The sequence below is a fragment of the Lethenteron reissneri genome, chromosome 26, assembly GCF_015708825.2.
Source record: "Lethenteron reissneri isolate LAM-NWPU_2019-01 chromosome 26, ASM1570882v1, whole genome shotgun sequence".
NCBI lineage: Eukaryota > Metazoa > Chordata > Hyperoartia > Petromyzontiformes > Petromyzontidae > Lethenteron > Lethenteron reissneri.
Window position 1 is genome coordinate 3,376,020 of NC_083804.1, and position 23,742 is coordinate 3,399,761.

General features: G+C 50.4%; 1 protein-coding gene across 1 annotated transcript; it reads right to left on the reverse strand.

The window, feature by feature from the left end:
- Window positions 1-2,321: 2,321 nt before the first annotated feature.
- LOC133347501 (uncharacterized) lies at window positions 2,322-21,868 on the reverse strand. The gene is made up of 5 exons (XM_061559801.1): window positions 21,794-21,868; window positions 15,547-16,392; window positions 6,446-6,601; window positions 5,565-5,714; window positions 2,322-3,948 (listed from the first exon to the last, which is right to left on the reverse strand). Exons 1-5 carry the CDS (start codon window positions 21,837-21,839, stop codon window positions 3,944-3,946), a joined length of 1,203 nt encoding a protein of 400 aa, XP_061415785.1. The 5' UTR covers window positions 21,840-21,868; the 3' UTR covers window positions 2,322-3,943.
- Between the last annotated feature and the right edge of the window lie 1,874 nt (window positions 21,869-23,742).

Below are 23,742 nucleotides of genomic sequence, written 5' to 3' on the forward strand. Positions count from 1 at the left end.
ATGCAGGTGAATGTGTTCTGTGCGCGCTTGCTGGGCTCGATACTTTCGCCTGACCCCCAGACGCTCTGCCACAGGTAAACGCGTCCCGAGGGCCTGGGCGTTGGTCAGGGGATGGCGACCGCGGGATGACGTCACGCGGTGACGTCAAAGATCCACCTCCACGGGCTCCCACAATGCAACGCGGGCGAGTGGGGGCAGGGGAGGGGGGTCAAAGGTGACGAGTAGAGTTTTTTTATTGTATAGTACAGAAGGGCAATTGCTCGAAACGTCGCCCGTTATATAGTTCCACGAAAGTGTTGAGGAATTTTGTTATTACTGCCAACGCAGTTTTCAATAAAATTCCAGGTTTTTTTTGTTATATATAGCTGGGCTTTAGAGTGCTTCACATCACCAGAAAGCTGTCAATCCCCTATCGGTGCCCTACCTTATTACAGACCAATTCAGACCTTATTGGTCACCCCGTGCCCTTGTAAATCTCAACGTTCATCCTACAAAGTCCCATCACAAGGGATAAACAAACAAACAAAAACATTTGTTATTTCCCGTATTTAAACGGCTGTACGCCGTATGGACCTGAAAACTAAATTTCCCTGTACAACAATACGGGGTAAACTGTATGGGTTGACATAAATTAAATCGCATCTCATTGCAACACATTTGAAAAGGGCACCCCCCCTCCCCAGTGGCAGCTGTCCCTGTGCGGCCATGAGGTCTCTCTCAGCACATTGACTGACACGGGAATTGATCACTTTGTGTAATCACAATTGTGCTGTTTGTGGGTAATTTTTGACACGAATGTGGCACATTTTGGACCCTGACGCCGGCACGCAATGACGCCGGGTCATCGTTAATGTCCATCATTGTGATGCCCGCAGTACTAATCGGGGCTGGCCGCTGGAATCAAACCTCTACGACAAACGGGCTGTGTCATTGGTTATTCTGGACAATGTTTTATCAGAGACCAAAATACAGTTTTTTTTGGGTTAGATCACGTACATATGTAGAGGAGTAGGGTGATGATGTCATGTCATGGGAGCTGTAAGGGGATACCTTCAGGAACAGGGGCGGGTCCGAGTGAAGGGGAGAAGTTGCCCAAGGGGTACTTAAGGAGGACCCCGTGACGAAGGCAGGGTCATTGTGGGAGCCCGGAGTGTTGATCGGCTGCAAGAGGTCTCTCCCGCTCGTGACCGGACAGTGTTGGCTGAACCCCCGTCCAGGCTCGACAATTGGGAAAGCCGAAGAGATAGCAGAGAGTAGGGCTCCAAGAAGTCTTTGAGAATCGGCTGAGAGTGAGTGGGGTTCTTCTCTCCACGGCCGGGTGGTGTTGGATGAACCCCCGTCCCGGCCCGAGTGAGAGAGCCCAAGGGATAGCTGAAGTTAGGACGAGTAGAACTTGGGGGTCCACGGGAAAGACCGAGTATAGAGAACACCTACCCCTGGAGTGAGCCTGAGTGTTTAAACCGTGTTAATAAACGGCGAACGCCCTTACAAGAAGTTCCGTCTCCGCGTGGTTCTCCGATGCAACAAATATATAAATGTGTCGTTAAACCCGCCACCACAGCCAATTAGTAAGGGTTGTCACGTAAACAGAATATGCCAATTCGTCACTATTACAGCACCCACCGGTGTGTTGGAGGGCAAAGCCACAACATTTATAATCTGAGTACGACGTTTCGCCAGTAATTACAACTAGCTTCATCAGGCGAGAGTCAGATTTGTGAAGTCCTCTTCATTTATATATTTACGCGATCTAACCCCAAAAAAAACTGTATTATGGATGATATTGGTCGCAAAAGCCTACGTCTTAAACTTCTTAGAGACCATCAGCAGGGTTTTGTGAATGTTCACGCGTTGGTTTTTTTGGTGGTGCTCGTACACGCCTGTAATCCAACACTGGAAGGCGAGGGTTGGCGGATCACACAAGTGTTGTGAAAGTCCCTTCTCGACTTTTGTTGTAACGATGTCATTATTAATGTAAGATTAGGTTTTTCTCTGAAAAAAAGTCTGCTCCAGACTTTCAGTGAAGAGGTTTAAAAAAAATACAGTGAGGATTGCAAGCCTTAAGGAAGAACGAGGAGAGTGCAACTACAAAGATACCCAGCACACCCCGACTGGTGATACCCAATCAGCCCGCACCAATTGCCGCCATTCACCACGGCGCCTGTGCCAGGCTAGGTGCACTTTTGAGGCCACACGGAGTGTCGAAGGCTCGCTGACAGGAGGTCACGGGACATACCCAGGTGCCATGGGTTGACTGAGATGACTGACAGATGCACCAGCTGTTGCCCCTACTGTACCACATACAAGATACACACTACAAGTTCCACCAGGTGTTTTTATTCAAATTTAAACGTCAGCTTACCTGGTGACAAATGACAGGTATGCAGAAATGTTGTTGGGAAATGCAGTAATTAGGCGTGCGATTATTGCACAATTATGTATGCATGTTGAACTTCTTTCGCACCGTACGTAGCATACTGTACTAATCGGAGGTTGCATATGTGTATGTGAATGAGAAAATGCGACGCGAAAGTGTGCTTGTGTGCTAGTAAACACCCCCTGGGTTATGCTAAGGAGATGCACATCGCTTCAGCTGCCCGTACCAGCAGAAAAGGCTGCAAGCTACAGTCCTTTCTAATAGCATTTACAAAGTTTCCTGCATCACCATCCCAATTTCCATTAAAAAGGGCAACAATGACAATTAATTTTACATCCTCCAGGGTCAGGTTAACAGATTTGCTTAACTTCAGAGTAGTACAATTAGAAGACGTAGGATGTCGTTTCAGGTTTGTGCAGCATCAGAGCTCAAAATTATCACACCGTTTTGTCCGTAGTGCATCCAAACGGCACAAAGTGCCAGGTCTATTTATACTCGGTGGCTGATCAGTAGGCATGTGACGATTCATTGGCAACAGCTGATTCAATCATTCACGATATATGCACTGGATACTTATAACTCTTTTGATGTATGCAAATGAGATACAATTACCCGAACAGATAACATGGAACGAACGAGACAAATGTGCCAGATAGAGAGTACAAATTAGTACAAATGTAACTTGCATCGTTACCTTGACTCATAAAAAATATAATTGATCTGCAACGGGTGTGAATTGTTATGTGCTTACTAATCAACATACTCAAACTCATGTTCCTGGCGCAAACGCCTGGGAATTTCACCCATCCGACTCCTGGTCCTCTGTAAAAGGCCTACTTCTGGTTCACTTGGTATTCGGACTTGTTTACATTCACAACAGCCTTATCGTTTGATACTTGCTGATGGCTGGTACCGACGTTGTCGAGGCAGGGCCTTCCGAAGGAGGTTCATAAACAATGTTGCGGGGCAGCAGTTGGCAGTGGGCCCCTCCAGCAATACTCGGAGGCAGAGACACCACAGCACGTGGCTGTGGTGCGGAGGGGCAGAGTTTGCTCAGATTATGGCACACTTGGTGCATTATGGCACACTCAGGCTACCGTTGTTTGTTCTATAGCTTCAGGTCAGTGAACCTTCATTACTTCAGGTGTCCTGGCTGAGCACGAAGCCTGGACACGCACGGTTATGCCTATAAATACGGCGTGAATGGGTGAATGAAAGATGTGCTGCTCTCTTGGTACATGCAGGAGTATCAAAGCATGCAATTGTGTGTATGAGTGCACGTGTGGAAACTGCCAAACATACAGATTTATGTGGTAGGTTGTGCCCAGTTTTAAAATGTTTTACCATATATCGATTTTCAATGCTGATCATACTAAAATAGTATTCTGTCGTATAAATATAATTTTAATGCAATTTTTGCTTTAAGAAAATCTGCACGGTAAAAGGGTTTAAAACCAGCAGCCCTGCCATTTACATCGGTGGGGTTGTCAAGTTTGGTGTACGTGTGAAAATGAGGGCGATCACGTTGGTTGCTTAGGTTCCACTCCAAACACAGCCGAATGCTCCTCAAACTGGGGGTAAGGAAGAATGAGAGCAGAGGGAAGGAATACATCATTAATAGGATTGAACATCTGCACATCACTGCGTATAATCGAATCTGTTGGAAAAAATGCACTGGTCAGATTTTAAGTTACATGTGCACCAAACTCGAAAAAATATCTGTCGCAAAATAATTCGGATGTTAAAATGAACCCGCAACTCGCGTAAACATCTAGCACAATTTCCGCACAACATTTGGTGAGTTTAAGAATTCAATGCTGAACTGTTTTTAATATAACAATAGGTTTTACCCTTTCTGCCAATAAAACAGTTGTGTCAAGATGTTATAACGCCAAACAAAATCCTTTTTCAAGGAATCGTGTCTGCATTGACCACACGTACTTGTGGTGAACATGCAATAAAAAAAACATGCTCTGATAATATATGCGTTGTCTTTGAAACTGATTGATCCAAGCCAGAGACAGCTTTCTTTTTAACCTAGTCTCAAAGTGTTCGACCAGAGAACGCCAAAAAGCGAACAGCACAAAAACAATGCCACTAGCAGGGCATTTATAACTCGGGGTGAGCAGCTACAATATGGGACCTTTTTCACAATCATTGAGCCCATGTGAAAGTACTGTTATATAAACGGCATCATTATTCTATTTGGTGAACAATCTCAGTACAAAATATAACAATCATACAATATACTCTTTGGTTCTTTCGGTAAAGTCACGTAGGTAGAAATAAAATAAATTAAACAAATCACGACATTTCGATCGCAACACAAGCAATCTTCATCAGGTGGAATAACCACAGCAAGAAAATGCTGAAGTAGGCGAGAGAGCTGCCGTGGCAAGAGGTTATATAGGTAAGAAAGGGGGATGAGCTAGGGGGGAGAGAGAGAGGGGGGGGGGCTGCGTGAGCGCTAGGGGAAGAGGACGTGAGGCTGGGGGGGGGGGGCTAGAAGTGGGAAGCTGAGTGTGGGACACAGGAGGAAAGTAACTCGGAAAAATAGACTAGTATCCTGCAGGAATGATGGAAACAACCACAAACAGTTAAGGCTTTACCTGGTTAATAACATCCTTCCAATGATTGCTCAATTTGTATCCATCTTCTCGGTTGAAGTTATGTCTATGTTTATATATCTGGATGGCTTCATGAACAAACCTTTGATAGTTGCCCGAAGGTTTGCAGAGTACCTTGGTCTCGGAAAAAACAATATCATGCGAGCCCACAGCGTTATAACAATGGTCAGCTACGGCAGAGGTATTGGTTCTGCCGTGTTTCAGATCTGTCTTGTGTTCGCGATCACGGTCCGAGACATGTCGTTTCGTTTCCCCAAATCAAAATCATACAATATCCAGAGCATGTATGTAAGACTCTGTAAATAACATAAAAGGTGTACCGCCCTGTCTCAATCCACTATTCGGTGAATTCCTTTCACGTAGCGGAGTAGTTTAACCATGCTTCATCACACTGGTGTGTGTGGGCTGGCGAAGAGCGAGTTGATGGTTCATCATTATTATCATCATCATTATTCCCCACGTCGTTCACACCCCGTGATTGTTTTGTCTTTGTCGTCGTGTGGCGATGATCCACGTGTGGTGAAGGCCACCGCCGCCGCTGCGTCCGTTCGGAATCTCACCGTGATCGAGGGAGATGGACGAACTCTTGCCACACGCGAGTTTGTCTCGCACGCCGGGCACGAGGGCGACCAGCAAACCCATCAGCACACCGAGGCCGGCGCAGGCCGCCCCCAAGGCCCCCAGCACTCCGTCTCCCAGCCCCCGCCAGCCTGCACGCCGCACACCGCACGCACGATGCACGACTCACACACGCGGACATCGGCTCGGGGTGGGGGGGGGGGTAGTGCTGTGGTGACGGTGCTTGAAAACCAAGCACAATGCCGCAAACTCTGATCCCAGTCATCGCCCCTCAGTCCGATAAATTGACCGCCGCTTTGTGAAAAGTCAACAAGTGCTCATCTTATGGAGAGACCAAACACCACCATAAGAATGTGGAAATTCCACCAAATGTTCAGGGCACCGTTCATGTCTTCAAGTGTGACATCTGGAGCTTACTTCTCTTCTGAAAAATTGTTGTATCAAAAATGCAGGATCTGAGGCGGTGTCAGCTAAAAAAATTACTTTTATTTTACCAGGTAAGGGACACGGAGCTATATAGCTATTTTTCAGAAGCCACCTGGCCACAAATGATAGCTCAACGAAGTGGCTTATCACGTGGAAATTTACATCAGCCAAATACTCTAAATGCGTGTTTCTAAATGTGGAAGGAAAATCCAGAGGACCCAGAGAAAGATCCACGTAACCACAGGGAGAACACACACACTCCAAATATACAGCAAGCGTCAAGGTCGGCATCGAACCCACGACCTCCTGCATACCAGGCGAGGGAGATAACATCTCGCCAGCTCACCCGACCACCTCGTTATTTAGATAAAAACTGTAAAAAAAATTACGGTTGATGAAGTAAAAAAAAATGAGGACACATCTCGGCTCTCATCACCGGAGTTGAGGGCGCTGACGAGGAGGGTGCTGCCCTCGCCGTGAGACGTCGCGTCCCCCGAGGACGACGTGACGACGCAGTAGAAGGCGCCCTCGTCACGAGACTCCAGCACCTGCAGCAGCAGCAACTGCGCCCACAGCTCCACCTCGTCCTCATCTGCGCGGGAGGCAGCAGCAGCGGCCACGCCACAGAGCAACAACTCCAATCGTCATCCACGTCGACACGGGCACGACACCGGTAATCAGGGGGGGCAGCACTTCATATTGCATGTGAGGAGGGTGGTGTACAACTGCTGTGGGATCTGGCAGAAGGAAGGAAGCGATGGCGAGGTGTCACGTGGGCAACAACTGTATTGGCCGTGAAGATCTCCTTCACTTGAGTGTGTTCCAGGCACCGCCAGGAGATGCCCCTGAATGCGGGGGGCTTGCGGGAGGGAAGGAAACCATTGAAATTCATTAGAGGGCATGGACCCCCCTCACAATTGTACACGAACCATCGACACCATCAAGACCTGCAGCGACACCCCTGGTAGCATTACTAAAACCATCACCATTTACAATACTCAATGTCATCGTTACCACCACCGTCAACTTAACTAGCAACTTCACTCCCAGCATTTACATGACCAGACATCAGCATTATGATCATTATCATCACCACCGTCATGACAGCCAGCAAACACCACGAACCTCAGCTTTAGTAGCAATATCACCACGACCGTCAGCTCCACCACAGACATCGTCGTCATCATCACCATCAGGTTCATTAGCAACATCACGACTGCATCGACATGACCAGAACTATGACCATCACCCGCATGCTTACCGGCACCATCATTAGCTCCACTTACAATGTCATCACCGTCAGCTTAGTTGCACCATCACTACCACATCGAGCAACATTTTTTTTACTGTTACGCTTGTTTATCCAGACAAGCCTCACTGAGTCTCAAGATAATTTTTTTAGGAGGGTCCTGCCACATGTTCACAGTCTGGGCCGATGTGGCTGCTGTGTCATCCCAACTCAGTAATTGGCAGTGTAATCTTTGAGCATTGGGATGTTTGGGGCAACACCCGTTACATTGAGTGTTTGTTTTAAATGCTTCCACTTGTCATGCCTCCACTTGGCATGAGCTTGCGCCATCAGCTGTAACACATGACAAATGCTTTTTTCACCATCATCACCAGAATTACCAGCAAACACGACCACCTCAATCAGCTTCCCTTGCAGCAAACGCTGCTGCCGCTGCCTTACAATTTCCTAAAAAGATATATTAAACAGGAATTCATCAATGGGTAATTCTGTGGAGCATTACGGGTACAGTAATAGTATACAGTACAGGGACTCCTCTACTTACGAACATTCGACTTACGAACTTTCAGAGATACGAACAAACCTGTCCCTATGTCCAGTTGACTGTTCGGCAGGGGCGGTTTCTTCATTAGGGCGATTGGGCGACGCACCACCAATGTCATTCAACCACAGAGTCACGCTAGCCGTCACTGTCAGCCTCTGGATATAGTCCAATCAGCGTCATGTCACGTTCTGTGGAGTACCGCCTCTTTTTGGGCGATTTCACTACGGCTGAGAATCGCCCCGAGTGGCCCCATAGACTTACATTCAAAGATGTTTTTTTTCGAACGGGGGCGCTGCAATGCATTCTCTATGGCTTCCGGGAGGGCAAGCCCTAACGTGCTTACGTCATCATACGTGCTAACGTCATCATACGTAAGCACGTTTCATCCAACAATATAATTTATCGCCACCTAGTGGAATCTTTAATAAAATAAACCTGAGTGGTTTGTTTTAATAGTGAGTATATAAACAAACAAGATGTATTGTAAGAGTCACTTTATTTTTCATTAATATTAAAGAAGTGAAGTTGCCTTTACATGCTTATACTGTTAATTTATTCATTGCATGGGTGGACCTTATCCTTATCAATCATCCAGACATCTGCCCCCCCTGAGAGATTTTGCAGGAGCCGCCACTGCTGTTCGGACCGATAGGCGTAAGTTCAACCGCCGCGCAATAGATGGCGGTGGTGGCATATACATCTGCAGAACATTAAGAAGCAGTGCCATCTACATCTACGGGATTATATACAACTTTTGAAGCCATTCCCCATGTTTAGTGTACATGCCGTACAACACGTTTGGAATCGACAGGAGTAAAGTTGGACGAACGAACAAATCGACTTACGAACAGACCTTTGGAATCTAGCTCGTTTCTAAGTAGAGGAGTCCCTGTATAAACAAACAGAACTATGTTCAGCTGATGAGCCGCAGGTCAAAACTGGGCCAGAGTTTTGCTTGCTTAAACCATAATTGATAATACTGGTCTGGAAAGCCAATAGGCTGATGGACCATTGGCTTCCCATACACACTGCTATGAGAAAAATATTTGCCCCATAACAGTCAAACTCATTTATAATTCTCAGAGTTGGAATTCAGCCAAGTTCCGTGAAAATGTTTAAGGTAGCACGTTTTTCGTTGTTGCGAGCGGCAAGTGAGCTACTGAGACCGTAACACTCGCTCCGTTTGAGAACCGGGTTGTGATCGCTGGTTGGGGCTGCCCAGATTCGAACGCCAGGATCTTGGCAGTCCACCCGGCCTCCCCTACACAAAGACAATTTCAGTGTCGGCCCTCAACTGATTAAATACAGGACAATGGCGGACTTATTTTTCTCCAAAACATTGCAGATAAAAAGGAACGTCTCCAAAAGGTGAACTGTCTCACGTATAATTGCACTTTTCTGGGTTGGGGTTGTCAAAATCGCTGCTTATCAATGTGCGTAATGAATGTCCTATTACATGTAGCCCCTCATGCTGTGTGTACCATATAATGTTTCATTACCACTCACGCCCCGACTTAAAAAAGAACTCTAAAAAGGCTGCCGCCTGCTATGCCCACTCTGGCCGTGTATCATTACATGACTGTTTACTCCTAAGCCCAAAAATATGACCGACTCAATATAAAACAGCTGTGCACGGCACACACTCCCATGCATTTGGACACACACATACACATACTCCTACGCACACACACGCACACTCCCATGCATTTGGACACACACACATACTCCTACGCACACACACGGACACTCCCATGCATGTGGAGTGTACTAATTCAGAGACACTATTAGGAGGCGTTATCCCTCTTGTTTATTTCGGCTCTCACAGCCATAGGGGATAACTTCATACCGGGTCGGGACAGTCAACATGCTTCCAGACCCACAGCTTCAAGAGGCGAAGACCACGACGACAGCAGCACGACGAGTTCCATTCCCGATGGCAGCAGCCCCGACTGTGAGTCGGAGCTCGCCTTTTATTCTCCCCAGCTTGGCCAGGCTCCGCCCTCGGCCATGGACCCTTCTGGATCCCCCAAAAGGCTCCGGGCTTGGCCCATGGGTCCAACTGGTAGAACGGGCTGCTACCCCCAATTCCATTGTCTACCAGTCTCCCAGCGCCACGCGCTAGTGACTCATTCAATGTCACTACACATGCACAAATACACACAAAACACAGAGGTCCCCTGTATACGCCTGAATAGCCTGTTGGGGCAAGTGCTGTTAGCACCCCACCCGACCGCCTTTGTCTCCCCAGTGGGGATGGTTTTACAAACCGCACCAGGTACTCATTTGAAGCTGAGTCGACCTAGGGGAGGCCCAGTACCAGTTCAGATAATCGCCACTTGGTGTTGGCCGTGAGTGGGAAGCAAACCCGGGTGACCAGGTTCGTAGCGCAGCGTGCTAACCGCTACACCACCGCTCCCCACACAAATACACACACTCCCAACAACAACAACAACCGCCATTCACCTCTAAGTGGCGGTGACATCACCACGACGCTTGTGCCAGGCTATGAGGTCACGGGGCAGACCCAGGTGCCACGGGTCAACTGACTGATATGACTGGCTGATGCACCACCTATGCCCCCTACTGTGCCAACTTGCTATGCTTTAGCCACCTGGCGCTCCGCTCATTGTTGTGAACGTCGCTCCTCCGCCCTCCGTTGTTGTTGGAGGGCGACTGCCTCCAACTGCCCAGTAGTGTCCTTCATGAGCCTCCTCCACAGAGGCCAATCTTGACACCGCTGGTACCAGTCATCGGCAAGTCCACTCAGCTCCACATCCTCCTGTACCACATCACTCCATCTCTTCTCTAGCATGTGCCGCGCCCATTTAGCCCCTCTATCTGGCTGAACAAAAGCTGTTTAGGCATGCAGTGACTGGGCATGTGGGCTACATGATCTAGCCAACGCAGCCTTGCCTGCCGGAGGAGCTCACCGATGGGACTTTGTCCAGATCTTTCAAGGATTTGTGAGCTCCTTACACAATCCAGCCTGGTTAAGCCCAGGATGGATCGTAGGCAGGCCAGTCTAAATGTTTCTAACCGGCGAAGATGTTCCATTACGGTGGTCCAGGTTTCGCAAGTGTAGAGAAGGGAGGGAATGACCATGACCGAGAAGACCTGAATCTTCGTACGGAGCGACAGACCAGATAGCTTCCACACAGTGTTACACAACCAATGAAAAGATAATGCCGCTCGACTGATTCGGAGTGAGACATCTGCTGTCAAATCGGAGCCGGTCATGAGCACACTGCCCAGATATGGGAAACTCTCCACTCTCTCCACAACTGCTCCATCACCAATTGGGAGTTGTGGGGGTGGAGTGTCCGATGGTACAAACTACCCAGGCAGGTGCTTAGTTTTGGTGGGGCTGATGGTAAGGCCCCACCTTTTAGTGGCACGCTCCAGGTTCAGCAACAGCGCCTCCAACTCCTCCTCTGAGTGAGTGGCAATTACCAGATCATTGGCATACATAACGTGGTTGACCAATAGGGAGCCATCCCTTGACCGCACCCGGGCATCCGTCAGCTTCCCATTGTATCTGTACCAGATGGAATTCATCCGGTACAGCCATCAAAGGCTTCACAAACAACGTGGTCAAAAAAGATGTTAAATAATGTGGGAGCCAGAGGACATCCCTGTCGCACCCCAAGGTGAACAGGAATGGCTCCAACTCCCGACCACGTAGTTTTACCCGTGCCGACTTACCATCATGAAGGTCCTTAATGATCGTGAGCAGAGGGTCAGGGACTCCGAAAGCAGGAAGAATAACCCAGAGCCCAGGCCTACTGATGGTATCATAGGCCTTGATCAGGGCAGACGGACAGAAAATATGGCATCTGTGCAGGACCACCCTTTCCTGAAACCGCATTGGGGCTCCGCAAGCCTCCCCTCAGCGTGCCTGGCAAGGCGATGTTGAATAATCCTTGCCAGGACCTTTCCCGGCACACTGAGGAGTGAGATGCCCCTGTAGTTGTTACAGTCTGTGCGGTCCCCCTTCTTAAAGAGGGGGACCACCAGGGCATCCTTCCAATCCTGCAGAACCCGTCCAATGGTCCAGACTGTTAAGATGTCATGTAGGGCAGTCTGTGCACAAACGCCACCCTCCCTCAGCATTTCGCTTGGGAGATCATCTTTGCTCGGTGCCTTTCCTGGTCTCCGGCACCACGAGGAGGTAAGGGGGTTGTCTTTACCGGATACACAGACTCCCAAGCACACGCACACACACCCAATCCCATGCATGCACGCACACACACACGCATCCCCATGCACACACACACACCCTGCACATCGCCAAATACATACACACCCCGATTTATTAATGAGCCCACGTATACACACACACAGAAAACAAAGACAAAGATCCCCCGTATAGCCTGTAACAGACTGTAGGAGCAAGTGCTGTTAGCGGGCACTTATGATGGCCGGCACGGCACACGAGGGGTGGGTGGCCAGCACCACGCCCGAACGCCTTTGTCTCCCTAGTGGCGATGTTTACACACCGCACCGAGTACTCGTTTGAGGCTGAGTCGACCTAGGGGAGGCCCAGGACCGTTTAAAATAATCGTCACTGGGGTTGGCCGAGCAGTGGGCTCAGGCCAATGTCAATATACCGACTGTCACTTGTTTACACACTGATTACTGATTGCGTGGCGAGAAGTCGAACCGAGGTGGTTCCTGGGTTGTGGCGTACAGCGCGAAATACTCTTGACGCAATTGCCCACCTCCGCACATTCACCCATAGGCGCACGTTCACACCCACGGACACACGTTCTCGCGTTACACACACACACACATATACACACTCGCTGACTTGTGCACATTCACACACTGCGCCCACACCCAGAGTTATAATCACACGCAGACAGACCCGAATGAGCAATCGTTACCACCGACTCGTACACATTTGCACGTGCATGGCTCGTTCGACAATAACTCGTATGAAGTAGCACGCACACGTTTATAATAATTGATATATTACATTCATCATATTTATAATCAGCACCTTCCGATTAGCACGGTTGGCTACGTACGGTGCGAAAGAAGTTCAACATCGAACAATGACGGTCACTGCATCGCGCGCTTTCAGATGGGCTTCTGAGGCCGTCTGGAACGCTCTTCCTTCCGACATTAGGAAGCCACTGGAGCTATCTATGCACTTTTTAATCCAGATTGAAAACTCATTTCTTAAGAACTACGTTTTGTGTTTAGATTGTTGTCCTCTCCCCGCACCTGCGATGAGCACGGTTGCCAAATAAGTTCAATGTACGTACGCACATGTGGGGAAGTGACAGCCGTAGTTTCAGAGAGGTTCACGGTTGGAATGCAGTGGCCACCCCGATTAACACTGCGGTGTGATAACCATAATAGTAAGCGCCGTCTGCTTCACAGAGGACGTTAAAGATTCCCCGATGTGATTGTGTGCCGGCGTCTTGGTCAAAACGTTCCAAAGTATGAAAACAACACACGGAAGATAACTCACTTGGAGTCCACGTACCTATCATCGCCCCACACCGCGAAAATCTTTCGAGATTCTCCTGAAAAAGGGTCATGAGACTCAGTGATAATAAAAATACGTAATTAGTGCCCAGACTGGTCTTCTATTCAGAGGAACCTACACTTATAGGAATATACAATATCTGGTTTATTTAACGATGTTTTCAGCCAATTAATGAGTGTTTATTATACGAGTGGGAATGAAACCGGAGCTCGATCCCCGTTACGGATGGACACAGATGGCGATTAGTCCACCTGCTGTACTGCCTCCTCCTGGCGAGCCAGGGTCTGGCGCCTCAGCGCCCACGGGAATGGGACTCTCACAGCACTCGTGCGCCCCACCAACCCTGACCGTTGCCACCGCGGTGCAGGATCACGGGCCCCACGCGCAGCCACCACTCTGAAACCTGCCCGTACGGATACGGTGGTGGCACAAGGCACAGAATGGTCGACTCCAATCTTAACTCTAGATTTGAAGCTTTCGTGACTGCAAGGATGCATATTCTTAGGTTTTGTCGGTAAAGTCACCTAGGTAAAAAATAAAAAATAAAATTTATAAAAGTAAAATAAAAATAAATTTAAAATCACGACGTTTCGGAGGCAATACAAGCTTCCGTCTTCAGGTGGAACCGTCACAGCACGACTGCTACATCAAGTAAGAGAAATTCCAAGAAAACAGTCCTTGTATATATACTGGTTGAGGGTGGGAGGAGCCATTGTGAGGTTCGGTGCGGCTGAAACACGCTGCTAGGAATGAGCCGTCGTTGTGTAGACTGGTTGAAATGGGAGGTTCCAAGAGTTGTTAAGGTGCGGCTGATGTAAAGGTGCGGTTATTTTATTTTTATTTTACTTGTATTAATTCCAATCTTAACCTTGCGCCGTACACGCGTCGAACCGCGTGCGATAACCGACGCCGTTTTTGTTTCGTCTGCGCTGCGTGTCGCGGGTTGACCTTCACCTGATTTGCGACAATTCATCGAGTTGCCCTGGGGTGGGGGAATAGAAGCGGGGCGAATGACTCCACCCGTGGCACCCAATAATGCGCACGTGCTCACGTGCACATTTATAACTGCATTCTCACCCAGGCTTGCATTAAATTTAGGTCTCGCGTTAGATGCGTGCCGCAGTATTCCCGTCGCGGTGGCACGCTGTGGAGGAGCCTCCCTTTCCGCCGTCCTTGCCAGAGGACCGATCAACAAAGTCGATGCAACGGAGTTCCCGCAGTCAGCGGGGAGGTCAACTTCGTTTATAATTAACGGGGGTTCGAGACAGGAGTAGTTTCTGTGCAGTGACATGTGTGAGAAAGCAGGCGAATGTTGCATATAACAACATGTGTAAAAAAAATAATCACTTAATCATAAGCCTGAGTCGACCTATCGGAGGCCCAGAATCAGTTCAAATATTTCCCACTGTTATCGGACGTGAACGGGGAATCGAACACGGGCTGCTAGGTTCGTAGCGCAGTGCACTGACCCCCTACTGCTGTGCCCCTATTCATACAGAAACACGCGTACGTATATTCGCAACATGGACCCACAGCACACATTACAGCCGCTTACAATTCAACAACATCTGACCTGCACCACTCAACGATTGCGGCGTCGCGAGGGCTCCTGTGGTGCCGAGTTTGTCGCACGGCAAGGTCAAGGGGAGTGGCGATGCCTCTCCGAGGGTCGCGCCACACACCCTGGTAGTTTCGTTTGGTAGACAGACAGGAATGGCAGCTGTATATTTTGGATGCCTGATGCTCTGCCTTGCGAGCGTTACCTCTCCACTCGGGGTTTATTTTGGAGGGCTTTGACATACGAGAGCCGGAGCGCGCGGAGCGCACGACCCGGGCCACCGTCGCAGCCTCCGCCCCCCCCCCCCCCCCCGCGTGTGGTCGCGACCTACGAGTGACAAATCAAGATCTTTCGAAAATCGGCGAGACCTTCGCGGGTTGCGACTCGGTCAGGCACCTGTAATGGAACGAAGGGCGGCCTAAGCCTCAAGCCAGTGCCGATATGACGCGCACGTGGGGACCGTGCTTCGATCGCCGTAAAGACGACGCGGAGACCTTTTGTGAGAAACAGATGTGGCAGTGTCCCGTGAGGCCCTGCGCGAGGATGATCAAACACATCCCCGGATCCAGCTCCTCCCGGACACCCTCGACGCGGCGACGCGAGCGCCAAAATTTCCGCTGGTCGCTCTCGGGGACAACGGGCGCGAGCCCAGCGTCAAAGGGGCCGCTCGCGGGCGCCCGTGCCATTCTCACCTTCGCCGTCGGCGTCGGCGTCGTCCCCTTGCGCGAGCTCGGAGCGGCCGGCCTCGTGCTCCACGCGCTCCCCGTGCGGCGAGCGCCGGTGCCAGGAGACGCGCGCCCCCCGCAGCAGCGCCAGCGGCCCCCGCGCCGCGCACGACAAGCTCGCGTTGCCGCCCTCGCGCGCGCGCACCGAGCGCGGCTCCTGCGTCACGAGCACCGGCCACGGTGCCTCGGGGGGCCCGTCGGTCCCGTCCGTCCCGTCGGCGGTGTCCTGCGGCGTCGTCGCGTCCGTCTCCGTCTCCGGCGACGGCGACCCCAGGTGGACGGACGTCGTGACGTCCGCGGAGAGCGACGAATATGCCGTGGACGCCGCCGTCGGCGTCGGCGTCGCCGCCGGCGCGCTCGACGCGAACGCCGGGTCGGTCGACGTCGGCGGCGACGTCGCGGCAGCGGCCGCCGCGGTCGACGGATGGGCCGACGGGGAGGAGGCCGCGAGCGGCGCGCCTGGCGACGGCGCCGCGGGCGACGCGGCGGTGCCGGCCGCGGGCGGCGTCGCCGGCGATGGCGACGTCGCCTCCGCGTTGGCCAGCGTCGCTCCCAGCGCTGGTGGTGTCACTACGGCCGGCGGAGTGAGTGCAGCCGCTGTCGGTGCAGCTGCTGTCGGTTCGGCTACTGTCGGTGCAGCTGCCAATGGTGCAGCTGCTGTTGCTGCAGCGACTGCTGTTGCTGCAGAGACTGCTATTGGTTCATTTGACTCTGTAACAGCTGCTGCCCCTTGCGTCTCTGCTGCTGCTGCTGCTGCTGCTGCTGCTGCTGCATGGGTCACAGCTGCATCGGGCTCAGTCTGGGCGAACGCCACTGACGGAACACAACAGACACAATAACAAACATCGTCACTGTCATCACATCGTCACAATCATCATCACCCCCACCAATTACCCCCACGGCAGTTGCATGAGCTCCGCCACCATCTGCGTCATTATCGCATTCGTCACCGTTCGCACCCTCGGCACGTCTTCAAAGTCAGCCGTCGCCAACGATGACATCTCACGAAAAATTCCAATTCTGTAAGCACACACCGCATGGAGCAGAGTGTTCGTAAACCAAGTGGAACGTATTAATGCCACATCCAATGGAGGGTTGGCTCGGCCGAGCCGGGTCTACGAGCACGCGGCGTCGGTTCCGCACCCGCGAGCCACTTCACAACGAACACACCACCGTGGCTAGGAGATGTTCACTACCTCGCCTGGTATACAGGAGGTCGTGGGTTCGATCCTGACCCTGACGCCTGCTGCTGTATATTTGGAGTTTGCGTGTCTCTCTCCTGGTGGTCACGTGCAGTTTTTTTCTCCGGGTCCATCAGTTTTCCCCTCCACACACATAATTCAACATGTGTTTAGAGTACTACATTTCTACGTGATGATAAACCACTTCGTTGAGCTATCATTTGTGGCCAGGTCGCTTCTGAAAAGAGCGATATAGCTCAGTGGGCCTTACCTGGTAAAATAAAAACTAGTTTGTAGTTTAGTTTATACTTTATCCGGGGTGATAGGGGAGGGGGCAAGAGGCAGCATGGAACAAAACTAAAACCTGGATAACACAAGACAGCGGTAGAGCGAGCGGCTCGCAATCGGAAGGGCGTGAGTTGACATCCTGTGGGGGGTTGACTTTGACAATCCACTGCTTGCCGAAGGCCTCCCCGCCCTGTGTCAGCGAATCATGGGGATTGTTTGACCATACTTCACCATGCTGGCCAATCGATGTAGGATGGTGAAAGGAGGTCCAGGCCTGGCTGGTAATGACACTCAGGTCACCGGGTCTATGGTGCAGTCCCTTGACCGCTGCGTGACAATTCCATCCATTGCCCGCTGGGCCATCACCGCTGGTGTAGTGGTTTCATCGTCACCATTACCAACTTCGTCAGCCACCAGCACCATCATCACTGTCAGCAGCAGCTCAAGCGCCCAGGCATCACGAGTCAGCACCATTCTTAGTATAATAGTATTCAGCATCATTACCACCACTGCGTTGAACTTTCACCATCGCATTGACTTCATCGAGTAAATGATATGGTATAATACACGTGAGTAATCATTCTATCTGTATTGTGATACCGGCCATCATTTGTCCAGGGAGGCTGCGCTGAGCACGAAGCCTCCTCATCAGGAGGGCCATTCGTGTTATTGGTCAATTACACTGAGTAGGTTTAACAGCACACATGTGCACTGCATATGCAGAAGTCCCCAGACTTGTACCGACCACCAGCTCCAAAAGAACTGCACGTGTGGCCATCTGAGTTGTTGAGACCACCAACCCAAAAACATTTGGGAGAAATGTGGCCAACTAGACAAGGCAGCAGCGAAACAAAGACACAACTGCAGACTGGCTTCATCGTGATTAGAACTCATCAGTCTGGAGTCATCGTTGTTCACCGCTGCCTTTATAACACCTGTTGGTGGGTTGGGCACATTTCCAACTCTTCTCAGAGTCGGTGGCCTGATCGAAAATGCGGCCAGCCGCGTTCGTCTCAGCTCTGTCCGCTGCCGCCACACGCCTCTGACAGCCCCATATATGGAGAGGGCTGTAGCGATGTCCCCTATGGAGACACCGTTCGCATTTGCCGTTCAAATCCGTCATTGATGAGCAAACCCCATCACAACAGGCAAATTTGGCGCAGGCCGGCGAAACGAAAAATCTCGCTCGCGTTTGACTCTCGTTGTTGCGCGGTGCCTTGAGTCTGGACCACCCAAGGGAGCATCGCGTCCCCTGAGCCTCCAGCCGCAAGGGGTTTGCGTGCCGCAGTCGCCACTGCGTTGGCTCTGGCTCTACGAGCGCTAGGCACGCTCGCGCGAGCACGTGCTCACATTTCTCGCTTATATATTTAGATCCCTAGGGGGGGTGGGGGATGTTAGGGAGGGGTCAGTCATCACCACGACAGCCACTCAATACAACCACACAACAACTACACGTCTATAAGATACAACTACACACAACACAACAACCACGCATCTACAAGATACAACCACACACCACAACAACCACACAATGCAACCACACACACCACAACAACTGCACATCTACACGATGCAGCCACACACCACAGAAACCACACACAACAACAACAACCACGCATCTACAAGATACAACCACACACACCAAAAGCAACCACACGATGCAGTCGCACACGCAATAGAACTACACACGACACACTATCACCACAGCAACGACACACAACGAAGCAACCCACACATCTACAAAATGTAACCGCACGATGCAACCAGACACACACACACCGCAACACCCACAGATCTACACAATACAACCAGACAAACACACCACAACACCCACAGATCTACACAATACAACCACACACACACCGCAACACCCACAGATCTACACAATACAACCAGACAAAGACACCGCAACACCCACAGATCTTCACAATACAACCACACACACACACCACAACACCCACAGATCTACACAATACAACCACACACACACCACAACACCCACAGATCTACACAATACAACCACACACACACACCACAACACCCACAGATCTACACAATACAACCACACACACACACCACAACACCCACAGATCTACACAATACAACCACACACACACACCACAACACCCACAGATCTACACAATACAACCACACACACACACCACAACACCCACAGATCTACACAATACAACCACACACACACACCACAACACCCACAGATCTACACAATACAACCACACACACACACCACAACACCCACAGATCTACACAATACAACCACACACACACCACAACACCCACAGATCTACACAATACAACCACACACACACCACAACACCCACAGATCTACACAATACAACCACACACACACCACAACACCCACAGATCTACACAATACAACCACACACACACACCACAACACCCACAGATCTACACAATACAACCACACACACACACCACAACACCCACAGATCTACACAATACAACCACACACACACACCACAACACCCACAGATCTACACAATACAACCAGACACGAGACAACCACACACACACGCCACAACAACCACACATTTACACGATACAACCACACACACAACCCTAAGTGTTGTGATACTGAAAGATAATTCACTATGCAACACGATTTTTGTTCCTGGGTCGTAAGTGTAATTTTCTAATTGCTTATGCCTCAAAAGTACAGAAAATGGCTGTTATTAATACCCACAAACTTTGCTTTTGTGACCACGAGTTTATATGAAGGAATGACACAAATGCACAACACTTTTCTCATTGAAAATAGGTACATTTCGAAATATCACTGTCCTGGTCACAAAAGCAAAGTTTGTGGGGAATAATAACCGTTTTCTGTACTTTTGAGGCATAAGCAATTGTAAAATAACACTTACTACACAGGAACGAACATGTTTTTGCTACACACATTAGCCACACAACATACGTGCAAAGCAGCCGACACCACACGCACAAATCGCACGCACGGCCACCTGCCCCCCCCCCCCCCCACGGTGCCCCCCTCTTCATTGGCCACAACTTCAGGCGCTGCGCTCCTCATTTAAGGCTCAAGTCAAACCAAGGGTGGCACAGTCGGGTTTTTTACAATCGGGTTTCATTGTATTTTTATATTAAACCCGATCATCTGAGATTGGGAGAAATCCGGTTTAATTGGTTCTAATTGCAGAACCGCACTTCGCCAACTTCTCAACGATGGGCTTCATCCATTCCAAGCTAAGGAACTCACTGGCGGCGCCCACGATTGTGGAGGAGAAGCTCGTGTTCATCACGACCAACCTGCCCGCCGCATTCTACGACTACCTCGTGCCCGACGGCCCCCCCGAGTACGACAGCAGCACCGACGAGGAAGCAGCCTAAGCCTTGGATCAGAGTTTCGTATTCATTAAAGCAGGTTTTAATTCCCCGAAATCGGGTTTAATTGTATTAAAGAAAAAACCCGATGCCTGCCGCTGAAAAAATCGGGTTTTTTTCACCCATGAGTCAAACGAAGAGAGTCCGCAGGGCAAAGTTGCGGCCACTGAAGTTGAACCCTGGCCGGGAGTCGAACCCGAACCCCGGGGGTCGCAGTCGGCGCGAGGTCGTGCGAGTGCGTGAACAGAGAGCGACGTTTTCGTCGAAGCTATAAGACTCCCATGAAAGTAAATGAGCACGCACACCGGATTGTAAGACGCACACCGGATTGTAAGACGCACACCGGATTGTAAGACGCACACCGGATTGTAAGACGCACTCCCGCAACGTTTGCTTTTGAAATATGGAGGGAACGGTGCGCTCCGTCCTATCGTGCGGTGAGTTTGGTTCACGATCGCAGTCATAGCGAACGAAAAACTAAATAACTCAACAGGTTCGTCGGCGACACTGCGGCTTGCTAAGGAAGGAGGGAGGAAAAAAAAGATAGAGTCGGCGACGTTTCGGGAAATGGCCCTTCTTCACGACACATTGAGAGGTCAGAGAGACGGTGGTCGATAATAGTTGGATACCGCACGACAGGATACGCATTGGGGTCATTTAATACATGTTCTTTGTGAACAGTGCACATTGGCATGTGAATAGTGACACACTTTGAGTGAATATTAAGTTGACATACAAATCCGTCGATGATCAAAAAAATGCATTACGAAATAAAAGTTATTTGTATTTAACGTGAAATTTTTAAATGTTGCGGGAACATTGCATCGTAGGTGGCCCTGGTGTAGCGTGACGGATTCCTCAATAATATAATCATCGGAGCATTTTGCAAATCGCTCCTCATCTGTAATCTACCGAATAGCCACCGGGTAACATCGTTAGCGTCGGGAATCAAGTAGAATAAAACCCGGAGATTGTTGGTGGCTTCCACTCAGACGGCAGGGTCAGCCCGAAGTTCTAACTCTGCCACACACTCACACACACGATCTCCACCGCCACCACCATCATCATCACCAGTTACTCGTAATCCGTACACACACGTGCACATACACACGCGTGTAAACACCCTGACGTACACGTGTACATTTACGCACAAAAGACAAAGATACCCATATAGCCTTAACCGACTGTTGGGGCAAGTGCTGTTCGCGAGCACATGCAAACGCACACACGTGTACACACGCACACACGTGTACGCACACACGTGTACACACACACGCACACACGTGTACACACGCACACACGTGTACACACGCACGCACACACACGTGTACACACGTGTACACACGCAACACCTTGGGTCTCACCTGCAGCGAGTAGCGCCAGCACGGCGCACGTGCGTGCGGGAGACATGACTGCGCGCAGAGAGGAGAGGCGCGAGGGGGGAGGAGGAGAAGAGGAGAGGGGGGCAAGGGGGGAGGAGGGGAGGGGGGGAGGAGGAGAGGGGAGAGGGGGGCAGGTGGGAGGAGGAGGACAGGGGGGGGGGCGCAGGGTGGGATTAGGAGAGGGGGGGGGAGCAGGGTGGGAGGAGGAGAGGGGAGGGAGGCAGGTTTGGAGGAAGAGAGGAGAGGGGGCAGGGTGGGAGGAGAAGGGGAGGGGGGACAGGGTGGGAGGAGGAGAGAGGAGAGGGGGGCAGGTTGGGAGGAGGAGAGGGGGGGCAGGTGGGAGGAGGGGAGGGGGGGAGGAGAGGGGGCGCAGGGTGGGAGGAGGAGAGGGGGGTCAGGGTGGGAGGTGGGGCAAAGTCGGAGGAGAGGAGGGGGTGGGAAGTAAATTGGGAGAGGCGTGGAAAAGGAGGTGGTGGGGGGGGATCTGGATTCTCGGCGGGAGTTGGCGTGGGGGGGGGGCTCGGGATCAAATGGCTCAGAGAGCGTTGCCATCTCGTCGGATCGGGGGGCCGAGCCCGCTGAGCGCTTGCCAGGTGTTGTAGGCTGGGTAGCGGCCAGGAGACGGCAGGACCGAGTGTCCATCTCGTCTCGTCTCCGTGGTTCACGCGGGGTTCCTCCCGGTTCCCTCCGGGTGTCTCCCACGTGAGGCCGCACGCTCGTCAATGGCAATGATCAAATATTGAAGTAAATGTCTTGAGACTCGGTGAGGCTTTCCGAAGTCAATTATTTAGCTTTGCTGCATTATTATTTTGATTTAAAGCTTTCGTGACTGCAGGGATTCATATTGTTGGTTCTTTCGGTAAAGTCACGTAGAAGGTAAACAATAAATTAATTAAAAAAATATTAATCAATAAAATTCTCACGTTTTGACTGCAACACAAGCAAACATCATCAGGTGTGAAAAACACAGCAAGAAATATTTTTTCACAGCAAGAACATTTTCTTGCTGTGTTTTTCACACCTGATAATGATTGCTTTTATTGCAGTCAAAACGTCGTGAGACTTTTATTAATATATTAATTTTTTAATTGTTTCCCTTCTACGTGACTTTACCGAAAGAACCAAGAATATGCATTATTATTATTGTTACTACCGTGTTGTTTTTATTCTTACGCACACACACGCGGGCGGCGGGGAATTCGCGGCCACGTTTGTGTCTAAGAAGATGGCCCGCATAGAATTCGCACGATAAGCAATCACTCCGCCTTCATTTGGTTTTAATTCCCTTCGAGTCACCGGACGGGTCGAGACTCACTCTTCCATCCACGCCGCCGAACAAGCGAGAGAGCGAGAGAGCGAGCGCTTGTGTCAACGTTGGTCGATGTGCACGACGGTGTGGAGATTCTCAGAACTGAATAAGTCAAGTTCAAAAAGCGACTGCGATCTGAGTGTGTACGGACGTTAGAGGTGTGTGACCGGCTCCAGGTGTAGTGTTGGGTTGAGTGTCACATTTGGTGTTGGCTTATTATTGCGTGCAGTGTTCAGGTTTTAGTTTAGGGGCCGTCCATATATGACGTCACGCACCTAGGGGGGGGGTCAGACATTTTTAACGATGTGTGACGAGGGGGGGGGGTGAGAAATGTGACGTCACATCAAAATGCGCAACTTTAAATAAATATAGACAGCACGTTCTACTTAATTAAATATACTTTTTAATAAATGTTTTCTCCTACAACATCAGAGTGCAGCGCCACATTAAATACGCACTACAATGACAATAGTTTAAAGCGATTTGAAGCATGTTTTATTTGGGTGGGGGCAGAGCTTTGTGACGTCATATTTGAGGGGGGGGGGTCTGATTTTTTGTGACGCCGTGTAACGAGGGGGGTAAAACATCGTCAAAATTCGAGTGACGTCATTTATGGACGACC